General features: G+C 48.1%; 1 protein-coding gene across 2 annotated transcripts in view; it reads right to left on the reverse strand.

Moving 5' to 3' along the window:
• Positions 1-248: 248 nt before the first annotated feature.
• Positions 249-12,540, reverse strand: part of LOC131212455 (proton-coupled amino acid transporter-like protein pathetic) — a 24,463-nt gene continuing 12,171 nt past the window's right edge. The window contains exons 1-4 of one of the 2 annotated variants that reach the window (XM_058206323.1): positions 11,887-12,516; positions 1,412-2,430; positions 1,185-1,341; positions 249-1,123 (exon numbers count right to left, since the gene is read on the reverse strand). In XM_058206323.1, the coding sequence (XP_058062306.1) occupies positions 860-1,123; positions 1,185-1,341; positions 1,412-2,430; positions 11,887-11,943 (1,497 nt within the window). In that variant the 5' untranslated portion in view covers positions 11,944-12,516 and the 3' untranslated portion in view covers positions 249-859. Of the gene's footprint in view, positions 1,124-1,184; positions 1,342-1,411; positions 2,431-11,886; positions 12,517-12,540 lie in introns of those variants that run through there. The other variant, XM_058206324.1, reaches the window with a different exon arrangement.

Below are 12,540 nucleotides of genomic sequence, written 5' to 3' on the forward strand. Positions count from 1 at the left end.
AGCTGCAGCACTTAAACGCTAGATGACAGCATAACATCACAATCCAGTGTGGCTAGGCTCTAGGCACATGACTTTTTTCATCTTCTCCCGGATCACGAGCAGATCGAGACGTCATCCGATTGGACTTCTGTTCGATCGCCCCCGTTCCCAATCGAATGGCGTTATTGTTTCTAGTTTCTAGAGCCGTCTTGCATTTGGTCTGGTCGAATTCGTTCCCTACGTTTTTCGAATTCGTTCCCTACGTCTAGTAATTTACGTGTGCGGTCATAGTCTTCGAAAGTAACTCTGTCCTGAAGGTATGTCAAACTATCCATTCTTCGAGTTGTGTCGTAGATGTATACTATCATCACCTTCTGTTCTTAGATATCGCAGATATGATACTCGAATCAGATTCGAGGTTGGACTCTTGGCACGCTTGTCGCTAACTGGGAAAACACACCGGGAAAGTTTGGAACCGCTACGTTGCCAAACGTTTCGGGATTGAACTATTGTTAATTGAAGAAAAACGAAACATTAAAGTGCAAACCACAAAGAACCGCATGCATATGCGACTAATCTAGCCGCGCGTGTAGAAGTCATCGATGGAACCAGTTCCCTGAATCGAGCCCGTGCCCGGAAAGTACGCTGCAGTGTGCGCAGTTGAAGGTCTGTTGCCAACCAAAAAGGACGGATCTCGATTCGCAAGCCTCGTAGGGTCCTCACGTGAACCGACCTGCGGAACCTGGGAACTTCTTCGATGACGTCAGACGCACTCGTCCTGCTTCATGCGCGGAGCGCGCTGCCTGCCATATTCTATCCACCCTACCTCACAAGGTTTCGGCAGATGCTGGCAAGCGAAAGCTGGCTGGGCGAGCGTGCTCTAGACCTCTTCCTGGAGGTGCTCCGAGAACTCTACAATACTGACGTAGGTACCGGTTACGAATCCGACCACACCGAACAGGATGAGAAAGATGTTTTTCCACAACCGCCAGTTGAACCGTCCGTAGCCCGGTTTTTCGTAGAATGTCACCAGTTCGATTACGGCCGGGAACATCAGACCAAGTGTGCTAAGGCAGACGGCTCCGATGAGCGTGATGAATGGGCCAAGGTTCGGTAGTGCCGCTGCAATCACCACGGTAAGGATCTGTCGCAGATGAAAGGAAACAATTAAGCGCAGCTCAAAACGAAAAGCGCATTCCACTTACCACTAGCCCAATCCGTAGCGCATACTCGGCTGCATTCTTGTGCTCGTTGAAATTGCCCTTAATGTTTTTCCAAATGATCTCCATCGGAACGTAGAACTGTAGGGAGTAGGTCAGGAAAATGGCCACCGCAATCATCAGCTTAACAGTCTGGGCCAAACTGTAACGAAAACAAGAGAACATTTCAATCCCAAAACTGATCGTTTAACTAATGCCAAGCAGCCACTTACACGTCCTCAACGGGCAGATTTAACGTAATGCTACCCTTGGTCTCGTCACCGTACTTCAAGTAACCGAGGAATCCGACGATGGCGTACAGGAGTACCACCACCGACATGCCGCTGTTCAGCACACCCGGGCATCCGATAAAGTTCTGCGGGGTTTTCATGTTGTTCTCCAGCGACATCACTACGCCGATACCCTCGAGGGCGAAGATGACGGTCCCGAAGAACATGGGCAGATGCTGCACTTCAGCCACGGCCTTACGCTCCGACAGAGGCGGCAGATCCGTGACGATGTAGTACAGCGTAATTCCAACACCGGCCCCGATTAGCACGTTGGCGATCAGCGAGAATGGTGTGAGGTACTTTAGCTTGCGGATGAGGTTGATCAGAATCAGTGGACCCAGCAGGATCAGGATGTAGACACGAACGTCCCAGTACGTATGGGTGTAATGGTCCACCACCTGCTTGATGTTGGTTCCGACGAACACGATGTAGATACAGCAGCAACCGATCAGATCGACCACCAGAAACAGGTTGATGATGAAGCGGGCCAAGCGTGAATACTTCTTCAGTGGTTCCGGTCCGGCCAGGAACGCCACCTCCGCCACATCGGCAAACCCGAGCGAAGGTATCTGCGCCCGTCGGCAGAGGATGTGGGAACAGCGGACCAGTATGTGGATGCAGTACGTGCAGATGGCCCCGATGGCGATGGTGGCCGCCAAACCGAACCAAAGGCCAGCGTTGACGAATGCCAACGGCATGGCCAGGATACCGGAGCCGAGGGAACCCTTCAGGAGATGGACGAGCGTTTCGGTGTCGGTGGTTGGGTGGGTCAGCTTCCGGTTTTCGAATGGATCATAGTCTCCGGCTTCCTCGTCGTCCCTGGGCATGTCGACCAGTGGCAACGTCGAACCGGCCGCCGTCTGCGCTGGGACATCGTTCAGTTCGGCTTTCATTCGGCCGAAGATGTAGGGGCTGCTTCCGTTGAACGAATTGGTGCTCCCGTTGAGTTGGGGACGAATTTGCTGTGGGCGAACAAAAAACGAAAATTAATAAACTATTGCTGCTGAGAGAGTCGAACGATGTTACATTACGAAGCTGGGCTTTAATTTCAAAATGTTAGCACAAATTTAAATGAAATAAAAAATCCGATAACTTTTGCCACTAGCAATTTGGGCATTGAACACTTAACGTCTACAACGACAATGAAAGTTCCAACGTACTAGATGAACAAATTCGAGATGGAAAACATACTTTGCCATCCTGAACGGCGAAAGGAAGGTGAAAAGTGAAAAGAAGTTTAGCTCAAAAACACAAAAGATTTAAAAAAATACGAGGATCAAAAATGTGCTTTAATCAATCAAAAATCAATCAAAATCTTTATATAAGATGTGTAAATGGTAGTTTTGCTGAATTTAGGGATGATTGATTCAGGAGACAAATTTTAGCCAAACTTATTTACAACAAGCTAAATTTATCTTCGACGAAAACAAGCTAAGTATCCGCAATGCATATCATTCCGTCCAGACATTGTGGACAAACATCCTGATTTTGTGATTTGGCCTTTTCTATAGCCGTCATGTATTATTTTGGTCCAGATTGGTTTGATTAATTTTGCTGATTCTGTTGAATTGAGTGGTTTCTTTCGTTACTCCAAGGATCATGAATAATCACATGTTCTCAATTGTTACTTGGCCTGAACAAAGATGTTAATAGTCTAAAACCTTGATAATATCATCAGCTTTAAAATTATGAACTCGACCATCATTTTCATGCTACTTGATTATTGTGCCGATTGCTTGTTCGCTTTTGTCGAAAATTCGGGCCATATCCTTGTTATTTATACCATTAATACTCAAATTAATAACTGATATACGTTATTCATTGGTTAATTTGCGATATTTAGAGGGTTCTGCCATAATACAAGCTCAGAAACAGTAAGATGACTTGTGAATTCTTCATCGTACGATTCTCAGCCATAATTTTGCTGTTTGAATATGAAAACATGTGAAGTATCACGTTATTATTGCTCATAAAGAAATTTACTCCTAATGCTTTGTTACCGAGCAAAACGAAGGAGATTGGCATGAAAAACTAAAAACCCTAAGCTTCCAACTTAAACTAAACTTATTTTCGTCGTACTCAAATTGACCTATGGCCACAAATGGTCGCACCAGTCTACTAAATTTAATCTAAATGTCACTTTAGCGCTCAAATTTTGCTCTTAGAACCTCAATCTTATATTCAACGTCTCAAAAGCCCCATTCAAAAAGAAGATGTGCTCATACTTTCACATATTATTCAAATGTTCAGGAGCTAAGCTTCTTCTCGCCATCCACTGTACCTAGGATGCTGTACTCATAAGGTAAACAAGTGGCCATTTTTAGCCTCAGCATCTTTGCCGAACTGTTGGGCACACTTGTTCTAGACATCATTCTATCATTATCTACGGTCAGTGACCAGAGTCACCCGAAACGACCTAATTAGATCCGGTGCAATTGCAGCGTAATGCTACTGGCAGGTCAGTAACCCTTCCTGCTGGGCGCGAACGACCCCCGGTAGCTTTGGCCAACGGTTAACCGTGGCGTTTGCCAAAAATATCCATGACCGTCAGGATGCTTCCTACCTGTTTACTGACCGTCGACTAAGTTCGCCGGAAGTAGAACGTCGCGGGATTTTTGTGATTCATACCAACTGATCTGAAACCTCATCCGAAATCCGTACAGTGGTACAGGACACCTTGGTCCTAAGCAGGAAGCAGAAGCACCTCTTAGCCGTTGGTCATCGATAAATCACACCACAGACAAGGAAGTATGCCGGCCTAGTCTCGAGTCACCACCAACCGTCTCGTCCTTCGACCTCGACCTTCGCCGGCGACACTAATATCAGCCGCAGGCGATCACCAGATCTTGGCCACGATCACTTGCACTTCGAGGGATAGCCGTTTGGCAGTGGTTCAACGCATCGCTTCGCCTGCATCCGCCATCAGCTCGGCGTTCTGGGTGGGTGATTTGTATCATCTCGCTCGGAATTTGGGTCAGACACGTTTCGTCAGCCCTCTGCGCCGCTCGCTGGTTAGTCGCACAGATTGTTGAGACCGATCCGTGGCCATGTGGTTTCGTGTTTCGGCTAGACGCAGCGCGCATGTGCCCAAGTAGCGTGCGTTCCCCGAACCCATGAAATTACGATACGGTCCGCACAATGGGACACGTGGACTGGTCACGTACGCTCGGCGTATGCGTTCGGAGTACGGGCACATCGCTCCACGACGATTCAGGCCGGTTCTAACTCTAATTAAAACCTCGAGTAGTGGGTTGAGTGACGACGGATCGGCCAGCCAGTGGGTGATGTGCTTCGTGAGCACATTTCATGCCCGCCTCAAATATTTACACTCGTAGTTCTTCGATTTCACTCGGCTCTCCAGGAAATTTATGACACCGTATTGTTCTCATAAAACACTGCGCTAATTGGTAGCATGGCCATGGTTTGGCCATGAATAAAAGAGTTACTCCAACACGAAAAAAAGCGAAGATCGTAGTGATGACTTCATGAGTTAGTATGTATAAGAACCGAGTAGACTTGTAAACAAACTGAACTTATGACGATCGATTTCTGATTCCCAGTTCTGAGCTAACTGATGTGAGCCTGTGTTAAATCGTGATGCTAAATTATGTATCTCATCGATTGAAGCGCATCGATGCGCGGGTTTTTCGCATTGCCAAATCCTTTCACCCGAACAAAACGGAACCCTCGGGCCATTTCAGCAAACAACATATGACGCGCCAACACCGGATCGCAGAAGAATGCGCTCGGACGCCACGCACACGCGCCTGCGTTCCGCCAGGATGTTTATTTTTAATACCGTGAGTAAAGCAAAAATGCCATTCCGCTCGGTAAAGTTGATCACTGGGGGATTATAAAAACCACTAGTCGAGCTGCTGAACGACACCACCTTGTGAAACCTTTTTCCTGCTGCGTGCCCTAGGTCCATTCAGTTGGCATCAAGGCGACGTTAACGGATCGTGACACGAAGATTGTGTCAAGTTTAAAATATCTTCGGAAGACATTGAAAGTCGGTGCCGGCCCATTGGCGGTGCACGACACCTAGAAGTGGAAGGTTACCTTAGCAGTGCACCGAAGGGAATAACCATGTCTCCAACAGCTCCATCATTTCTGGACCATCCACCTGTGACCAGAGTCCGACGCCCGGCCGCGAGGGCACTGCGTGTTTTTGCAACGATGTTCAGCTCGCACTCCTTCAAGCGCTCGGCGTTCGGTGGTCTAAATTTGGAAAAATCATACCAACGATCGTTCGACCTGCACCGGTCAAGATGTCGCCAGGATGGACGCCTTTCTCTGCCGTGCGATGCGGGAACGAAAATACACCCAAAAAAGAAAACAGCGAACTGATGCCTGGACTTCAGTGAGTTCAGTCTCCATTTGCGAATCCTCGACGGTCGTGCAAGATTGTTTATCGAACCGATCGGCTGCGCATCTTGCGTTCGATCAATGAAGATGGATTGCCGATTTTGAGAACGATCGGCAAGCGCCAAAGAAGAGAACACAGATACCGATATTTTTGTGTATGGCGCCGCACTTGAGATGGGTATTTTTAAAACTTCAATTTATCAACCGCTCATGTTGGTTGCGACGATTTTTCTGATCGCGGGACTAGTATGTGAAATATTTGCCAACTCGTATTCAGTGATCCGGATGTTGAGCGTTGATGTCCTCCAGCAAAACCGCTGCCTGTGCTCTTGAGGTGGGCCTTGTTCCGGCAGGGATAGTGAAAGGTATGAATTATTAGCCGCATTATGGCTCGAGAAAGAAAGGTTCCTACCCAAGGAATGGACATTCGAAATCAAGCAAATGGATTTGCATTTTGCGTGGGACTTTGAGCCAGGGACGTGGGCCGCTTAATTGCACAGAGCTAGTGGTTGATTTTCTACAGCGTAGCGAAACAAATAATCGAAATTAATGTGAGGGAGTTTATTTAAAGTGAGGTTTCAAACATGCTATTTAATTATTATGAATTTGGTCGATAGTCGATAATTTCAACTCAATTGTTAATCTAGATCACTGCCACGGAAACGCTTGATAAAAGAGCGAACTGTTTCCGTTATGCTTTGCTTTGCACCAAAAAAGGAATTCCTCATTACATGAACAATGCGGACGATAACTTCATTCACATCATCTGACCAACGAGCACGTGGCAGCCTCGTGTTACGATTTTGCGGTCGCCGCACGTTGTGTGAATTGAGTGAGTGAGTTAGAAGCCGCTGCTAATCACTTAATGATTAGGTGAAGTTTATAAGTCGATTAGTTTCGCTCCGGGATGAAAATTGATCTTCTACGGACCCGTCGCAAATTATATCAACGCAAAACACAATTGCATCGACTCTATCAACTCTACGGCATCTGCTAAATTGCGATCGAGACCCGTCACCAAAGCGTGACTTTTGCTCGAGGAAAACCACCTCATGCCATGACATCAGCTCGAAAACGCGACTGCCTCCATATCCGACCCGTGGGTGGTGCCGTTAGTGGAAAGATAATTCGCCTCATCGCCAACGATGATCGTCTGGCGCCTGGGCGATCATGTGCCAGAGGTTCAACTGCCCGAACCGGCTCGAGCCGGTTCGGAGCGCATAGAAAAGGCCTAATTGCTTTGCGCATGCGAACGCAACCAAATGCGTCGTTGAGATTAGCCGATCCACCCAAGAGTGAGAAAATCGGTGCTTGAATAACACAGAACGCGACAAAAGTGATCAAAAAATTTTAGAAATTTCAACTGCTTCATATTAAATAAACATCGCTTTTGCGAAACCAAAACAGCAAATCTTTAACACAAATTTTTAAGCGTTTTTTTTTCAATAATTATCCAATTGAAGCATAACAGTTAAGGGATTGTTAGTGCCTTCCCGATGATCGATGAAGATCATTACCGGCTGAAGTAACTGTTTCAATCCCCTAGTTTTGTTCACGTGACCTTCACCACGCGTAATCGGTTCCTCTTATAAGGCATACAGAGCTTTGGTAGACTTGCGAGCAATTATTGACATTACTTTTTCACTCTGCATAAAGCACCTGGCGTCTCCTTTGGTGACGAATTTTCAAACCGCCAACTGCAGACAATTATTGCGACAATTGCGCACAGCTAGTCATAATATGCCGACTTGTGTCTGCGCTGAAAAGTAGGACGCACATTTTCACGTAGACGTTTGTTTGAAAGAGTTTAGGGGTTGAGTTTGAGTGAAGTCAAAACGGTCTTCGTCATATTTCACCGTACACTTCTGCTTACTGTGCGACAAACCGGCGCTATTAAGGCCCCCATTCGTTGAGTCAACTTCGCTTCGCTTCGCTTCGGCTAGTCGACAGGAAGCCACCCGCTTCGATTGCAGTTCCAAGTGTTCGAATGGGTTGGTGGAAACGTACGTGCTTGTCGACAATTGGTTCATGTTACGGTACCGTCGCATCGACAAAGTAAAACAATTTGTCTGATTGATGATGGAATGTTTTGCGATAAACACCTCGGGCATTCCCGAGAATGCTGTTACAGCACCTTGAGTGATTTATTGGGTTGGATCATTCAATTTTTTGTATCTGTTAAATATGATCGAAAGACCGTTTTGAGAAAAGTTTCACACAATAAGGCTGAGAATAAAAATTTGAATCACATACTGCAAGCCGATGTAAAAATCTTTTCAGCTGCTTGAAAAGTAAAACTCTCATTGCATGACGATACAGCAACAAAGTACCGACCACTGCTGTAATAGGCACTTCAATAGGCATTCCAGAACACTCAGCGCATTGGTGCGCTTCATTCGCACAAAATTGATTTCAATTATTTAATTACTGGACTTGTGCAAAAGTATCCTCAGTTCGCACGCCGGACAGGCCACTTATCGGCCCTTCTAGGTCGGTCTCTAACATGCAAGCTGTGAAATACAGGGCAGATTGGGGGGCGAGGTGCTGGAAGCAGGCCAAACATGAAGGTTACATTACGATAAGTGATAACAGTTTGCCGCCAAGATACGGCGCACAGCCGCGAACCTCTGGAGCCGGTTCGAAGCGGCTCCGAACGAACGGCGCACGTGTGCGAGTTGTAAAGTGATTGAGCAATCCGACGGGACTCGGACGAGAGGTTGGATCGCGCGACTCAGCACTGGCGCCTCGGTAATGATATGGCCACACGTTTAACTCGTCGATACATAAAAAAATCCCTTCGAAACCGTGGAATGGAAACTTCCGTCGTGGAAGAAGAAGTCGTGTAACGGATTTTAGCTGGAAGCCGTAGGGAGGTGTGTAGTAAGCAGTGGCTTAAGTGATAAATGTATCTAATTCCTGGGGAAGGTCAACCCCAAACGAATCATCGGCCGAATGGCGTGTAGATATTTTTATCCCTGTTGTGGATCAATTGAGCCGAAGTGAAACGAAAGAGCACAAGAAAATGGTCCGAAAATGGACTTCTTTCAAAAATATGTAGCTCTAACGTCCACTACATTAAACCGTTCCGTAGCGTATTAAAATTCGCCTCTTCTTTGGCCAACTCCAGTTCGTCCAAAATAAAAAAAATCATTAACATCTTTCGACCCTCATCCAGACGAAGTTCCTACGAACCCCCTGGCATTCAGCATAATATCATGCTCCAGGCATGGCCTCGCCCACCCTGGGCATCCTGGGTGCTCCCGATACGGAACTATCGATTCGGAGGTTTCCGGTCCCAAAACTGCTGCGCAACAGAGCGACACCGCCTCACGGTGACCTTGGACAGACCTTCGGACCACATCCCGCCAGGAGCAGCCCACCCATCCATCCATCATCGGAATCGGTGGAGGCCGCTTTTGTTGGTGTTTTTCCAGCGGACAAAGTGTTTCTTTCGCTTTCTTCCGTCCAAGGGCCTGTCTTCCCGAGATCTGATGGCCAGAGGGAGAAGGCAAACGCCGCGGACTTCGGGTGATGGCGCAGTTCGTGTGCTTTGGCGCCAACGCCGAAGCAGCGGCGAAGGCCGAAGAGAGTGAAATCAGTTCGCTCCCTTTCTGGAGGCTGATTTGGGAAGCGCCTTGGGCTGCGGGCACAACGTGACCGATGGTTTAATATGCTTGGACACTGGAGTGTCCCTGAATTGAAGAAGCATCATCGGCAGAAGCAATCGGAGTACAAACAGAACAGTTACTCAATTAACCACCGTTCGCTGGAATGAATGAAGCTGCAAATCGATGGTGACAGCTGCATATTGACACTTCGGGGATCAATCACGTGTCGGTCGGGAAATCAGGGCGCAACACCGCGTGTAGTCCGGTCGGTGGGCCGCCACGTGCACCGGAAGGCAGACCTTCGCCGGAAGGCGAATGGAAATTCCCAGCAGGGCGGCAGTAGCAGTTGACCAGCTCCCCGCTCCACCAGCTCCCTTCCTTGAGTGGTCAGCGGCGCCGACTAGGCGACGAACCGTCCGCTGGTCCGTCTGATTGATGTCGGTCGTTGTTGTGTAAAGTCGTAAGAATTATCGCAAATTGCTCAGCAATTTGCGGCCGGCCGCCCTTCTCAAGGAAGTGGCTCAGTTTGATCAGCTCCGACGCGTCACCAATTTGCCACTTTAATTTGCTCTCCCCAACAAGGACGTTGCAGTTAATCGGTCAGCGAATGATCGGGTTGAGCCAGCCATTAGACTAGGTGGAGCTAGAGCTAGGTTTAGCGCCAGACGACGAACCTGACCACGAATCGTTTTTCTGACACAACCGCGGTGGTTGTTGATGTGCCACCCACCGACAGCATCGACCGGCGACCGTGCTTATCTCGTGTGACCACCGGTCGTGCCGACCATTAACGTAGCGACGTAACACAAGACAGCCAGTGCTGGCTATTTTTACGGAACCCCATACAACTCATAAATTTTCACTCTGACAGTACAGGAGAGACGGCTTCAACAATTTGCGATCCTACCGACGAAAGGTCGTCCGAAGGATTTCGCCCAAGTTCCAAGTGTTCCGTTTCAAACTCTTTAACGCTGGCTCCGAAATGGAACCGTTAACGCATCAGCTAAATACGCATTACCTCATTTGGAGCTCGTCGTAAATAATGTTTGGTCCGGCTTTTCTTGGCCCTCCTCCTCTAGATCGATTGGAAAACTGAACTGAGCGCCGTGCGTCATTTTTGTCCGTTTGAGGACAATGCGCAAAACTGTCATTCGGCGCGCAAGAAGAGGCCTGTCACGAAGCGGGCTATTTTTGGCCCAAAAGCATTACCATTTCTGTCTCTCTTGTCAGGGTTTCGTTTTTTTTGTTCGTTTTTCCACGCAAAAAAAGCAGACGTTCAAACGTGGACGTTAAAAAATAAACAAAGTAAAACCCGAACGCGGTTTGTGTAGACTTAGGAGTGATAAATAAACTAAATATAACCGGCAACCCCCAAAGTGTCGCGGTGAGTTTCGCATGTCAACATAAACAAACGGGTTACATAATTCTTTACGCGGGGGTTACACTTTTTGGTCCTTTTTGCTCGCGCACCCCCCCGACGCTGGCCACTACGAAGCTTTTCATTGTGGGTTGTGCCAAAAGCAAAACAAGTAATAAATGCGATTTACAAATCCCCACAGCTCGGCCACGGCGACGCTTCCGGGTGAGCAGAAACTGAATGAAGCCAAATTTAACTCGTTCTCACTCGATTGCAGTGTTCATCATTAAAACAGCATGTTACAAAAATGGCACACGGAAAGGCCACCTGGGCAATTAGACACACTATCGCGATTCTAGCCATCGGCGAGGCGGGCAAATCAACCAGAGTGTGCTACTGTATCGATTAATTTTCACCTTATCACGGTCTGCCCATCGACCGGTGACATTCTCGTGATGGAATAAATGCTACAACCGCTGCGTGGTGATGCTCCACGTCATCACCCCTTGTTGGGTGATAAATATGTTTGCTTAACTGCTACCGTGGTGAAGCGCTGGCCGGAAGTGGCTCACTTCCTTCGTGCGCAGCCGAGGGCTGATCGCGGAAACTGCGCGGCGAAAGGGCATCGGAACAAGGTATCAAGCGGACAATGTAGAGGCCCTGCTGTCGGGTCTCGAGCGCAGATTATTGTGGCGAGCGGTGTCAACAGAGAAAACTGTGGGCCGTGGGGACCACGTGGGCGACCGGAAACCGGTGTGGAGGTGCCGGTGCTGAACCATTTTCACTTCACTAAAACTCGAGCTAGGCTAGGCTCACCGATTGGTCATGGGGCGTCGGGCGTCGCTTGCAGTTATGCATATTCAATGCGAGTGCATTCAGTGTGACGAAGTTAAGTTCAAATATTTTAAACAAACAACCCCAACTGCCAAGAGCCAATAGTGACGCCAAGTTGCAAGGTTGGTCGGCGCATAGGGTTGCATCAGTTAACCGGCTGCTAACACACGTTGCCACACTGCTCGTCACCACGAGCACGACTGTTCAGTGGCCACTCTGGCTTATTTATTATTTTGTAGAGCAGCGCTACTTACGGTGTACTCCATGTGCTGGTGCACCCGGCCGGGTGTTTTCTTCTTGAAATTATCCATCACTAATCACGTCGATTCGATTGTCGTTTGTCGCCACCAAAAACACACAACGGTTCTGTGACTGCTGTTTACTTCCGTTCGCCGACTGCCGACTGTCAACTGTTGCCGCAGACGCGTGCGGATCAAATGGCCACCGTGTACTGGCAAAGATCGACTAAACAATCCGGCGAAGAGATGTGGTTCCCAACCACCCTCGGAGCGAAAAGGATTGCCTCTTTTCACCTTAGCCTTTTCACTCGCTCCAACGCTCGACTCACTCGCTCTGCTTTCAATGTCTCTGGCACCCAACAGTGTTTTCCTTTGCTTTATTTATTGTTCCGCCACGCCGACTAGCCACCGATTTATTTTCGGTACATTCACTAATACTCTCTCTCGCGTGCTTTCTCACGTGCGCACGCGAGTCGTTTTTGTATGTGTGTTTTTTCGCAGTTTAACAAAAACGAAGAAACGGAACAATCCACGGAACACCAGCGCGTCAAACAAAAGTTCTATTTCGATCGTTGTCCGAAGCACCCGAACCCGGCTATATGGTCAGTTTGAAATGCGGGGCTGTGCGTAGGACGATTACTGTGTGTTACTGTGCGCTTCAGAAACGTG

This window comes from Anopheles bellator, chromosome 2 (genome assembly GCF_943735745.2).
Source record: "Anopheles bellator chromosome 2, idAnoBellAS_SP24_06.2, whole genome shotgun sequence".
Lineage (NCBI taxonomy): Eukaryota > Metazoa > Arthropoda > Insecta > Diptera > Culicidae > Anopheles > Anopheles bellator.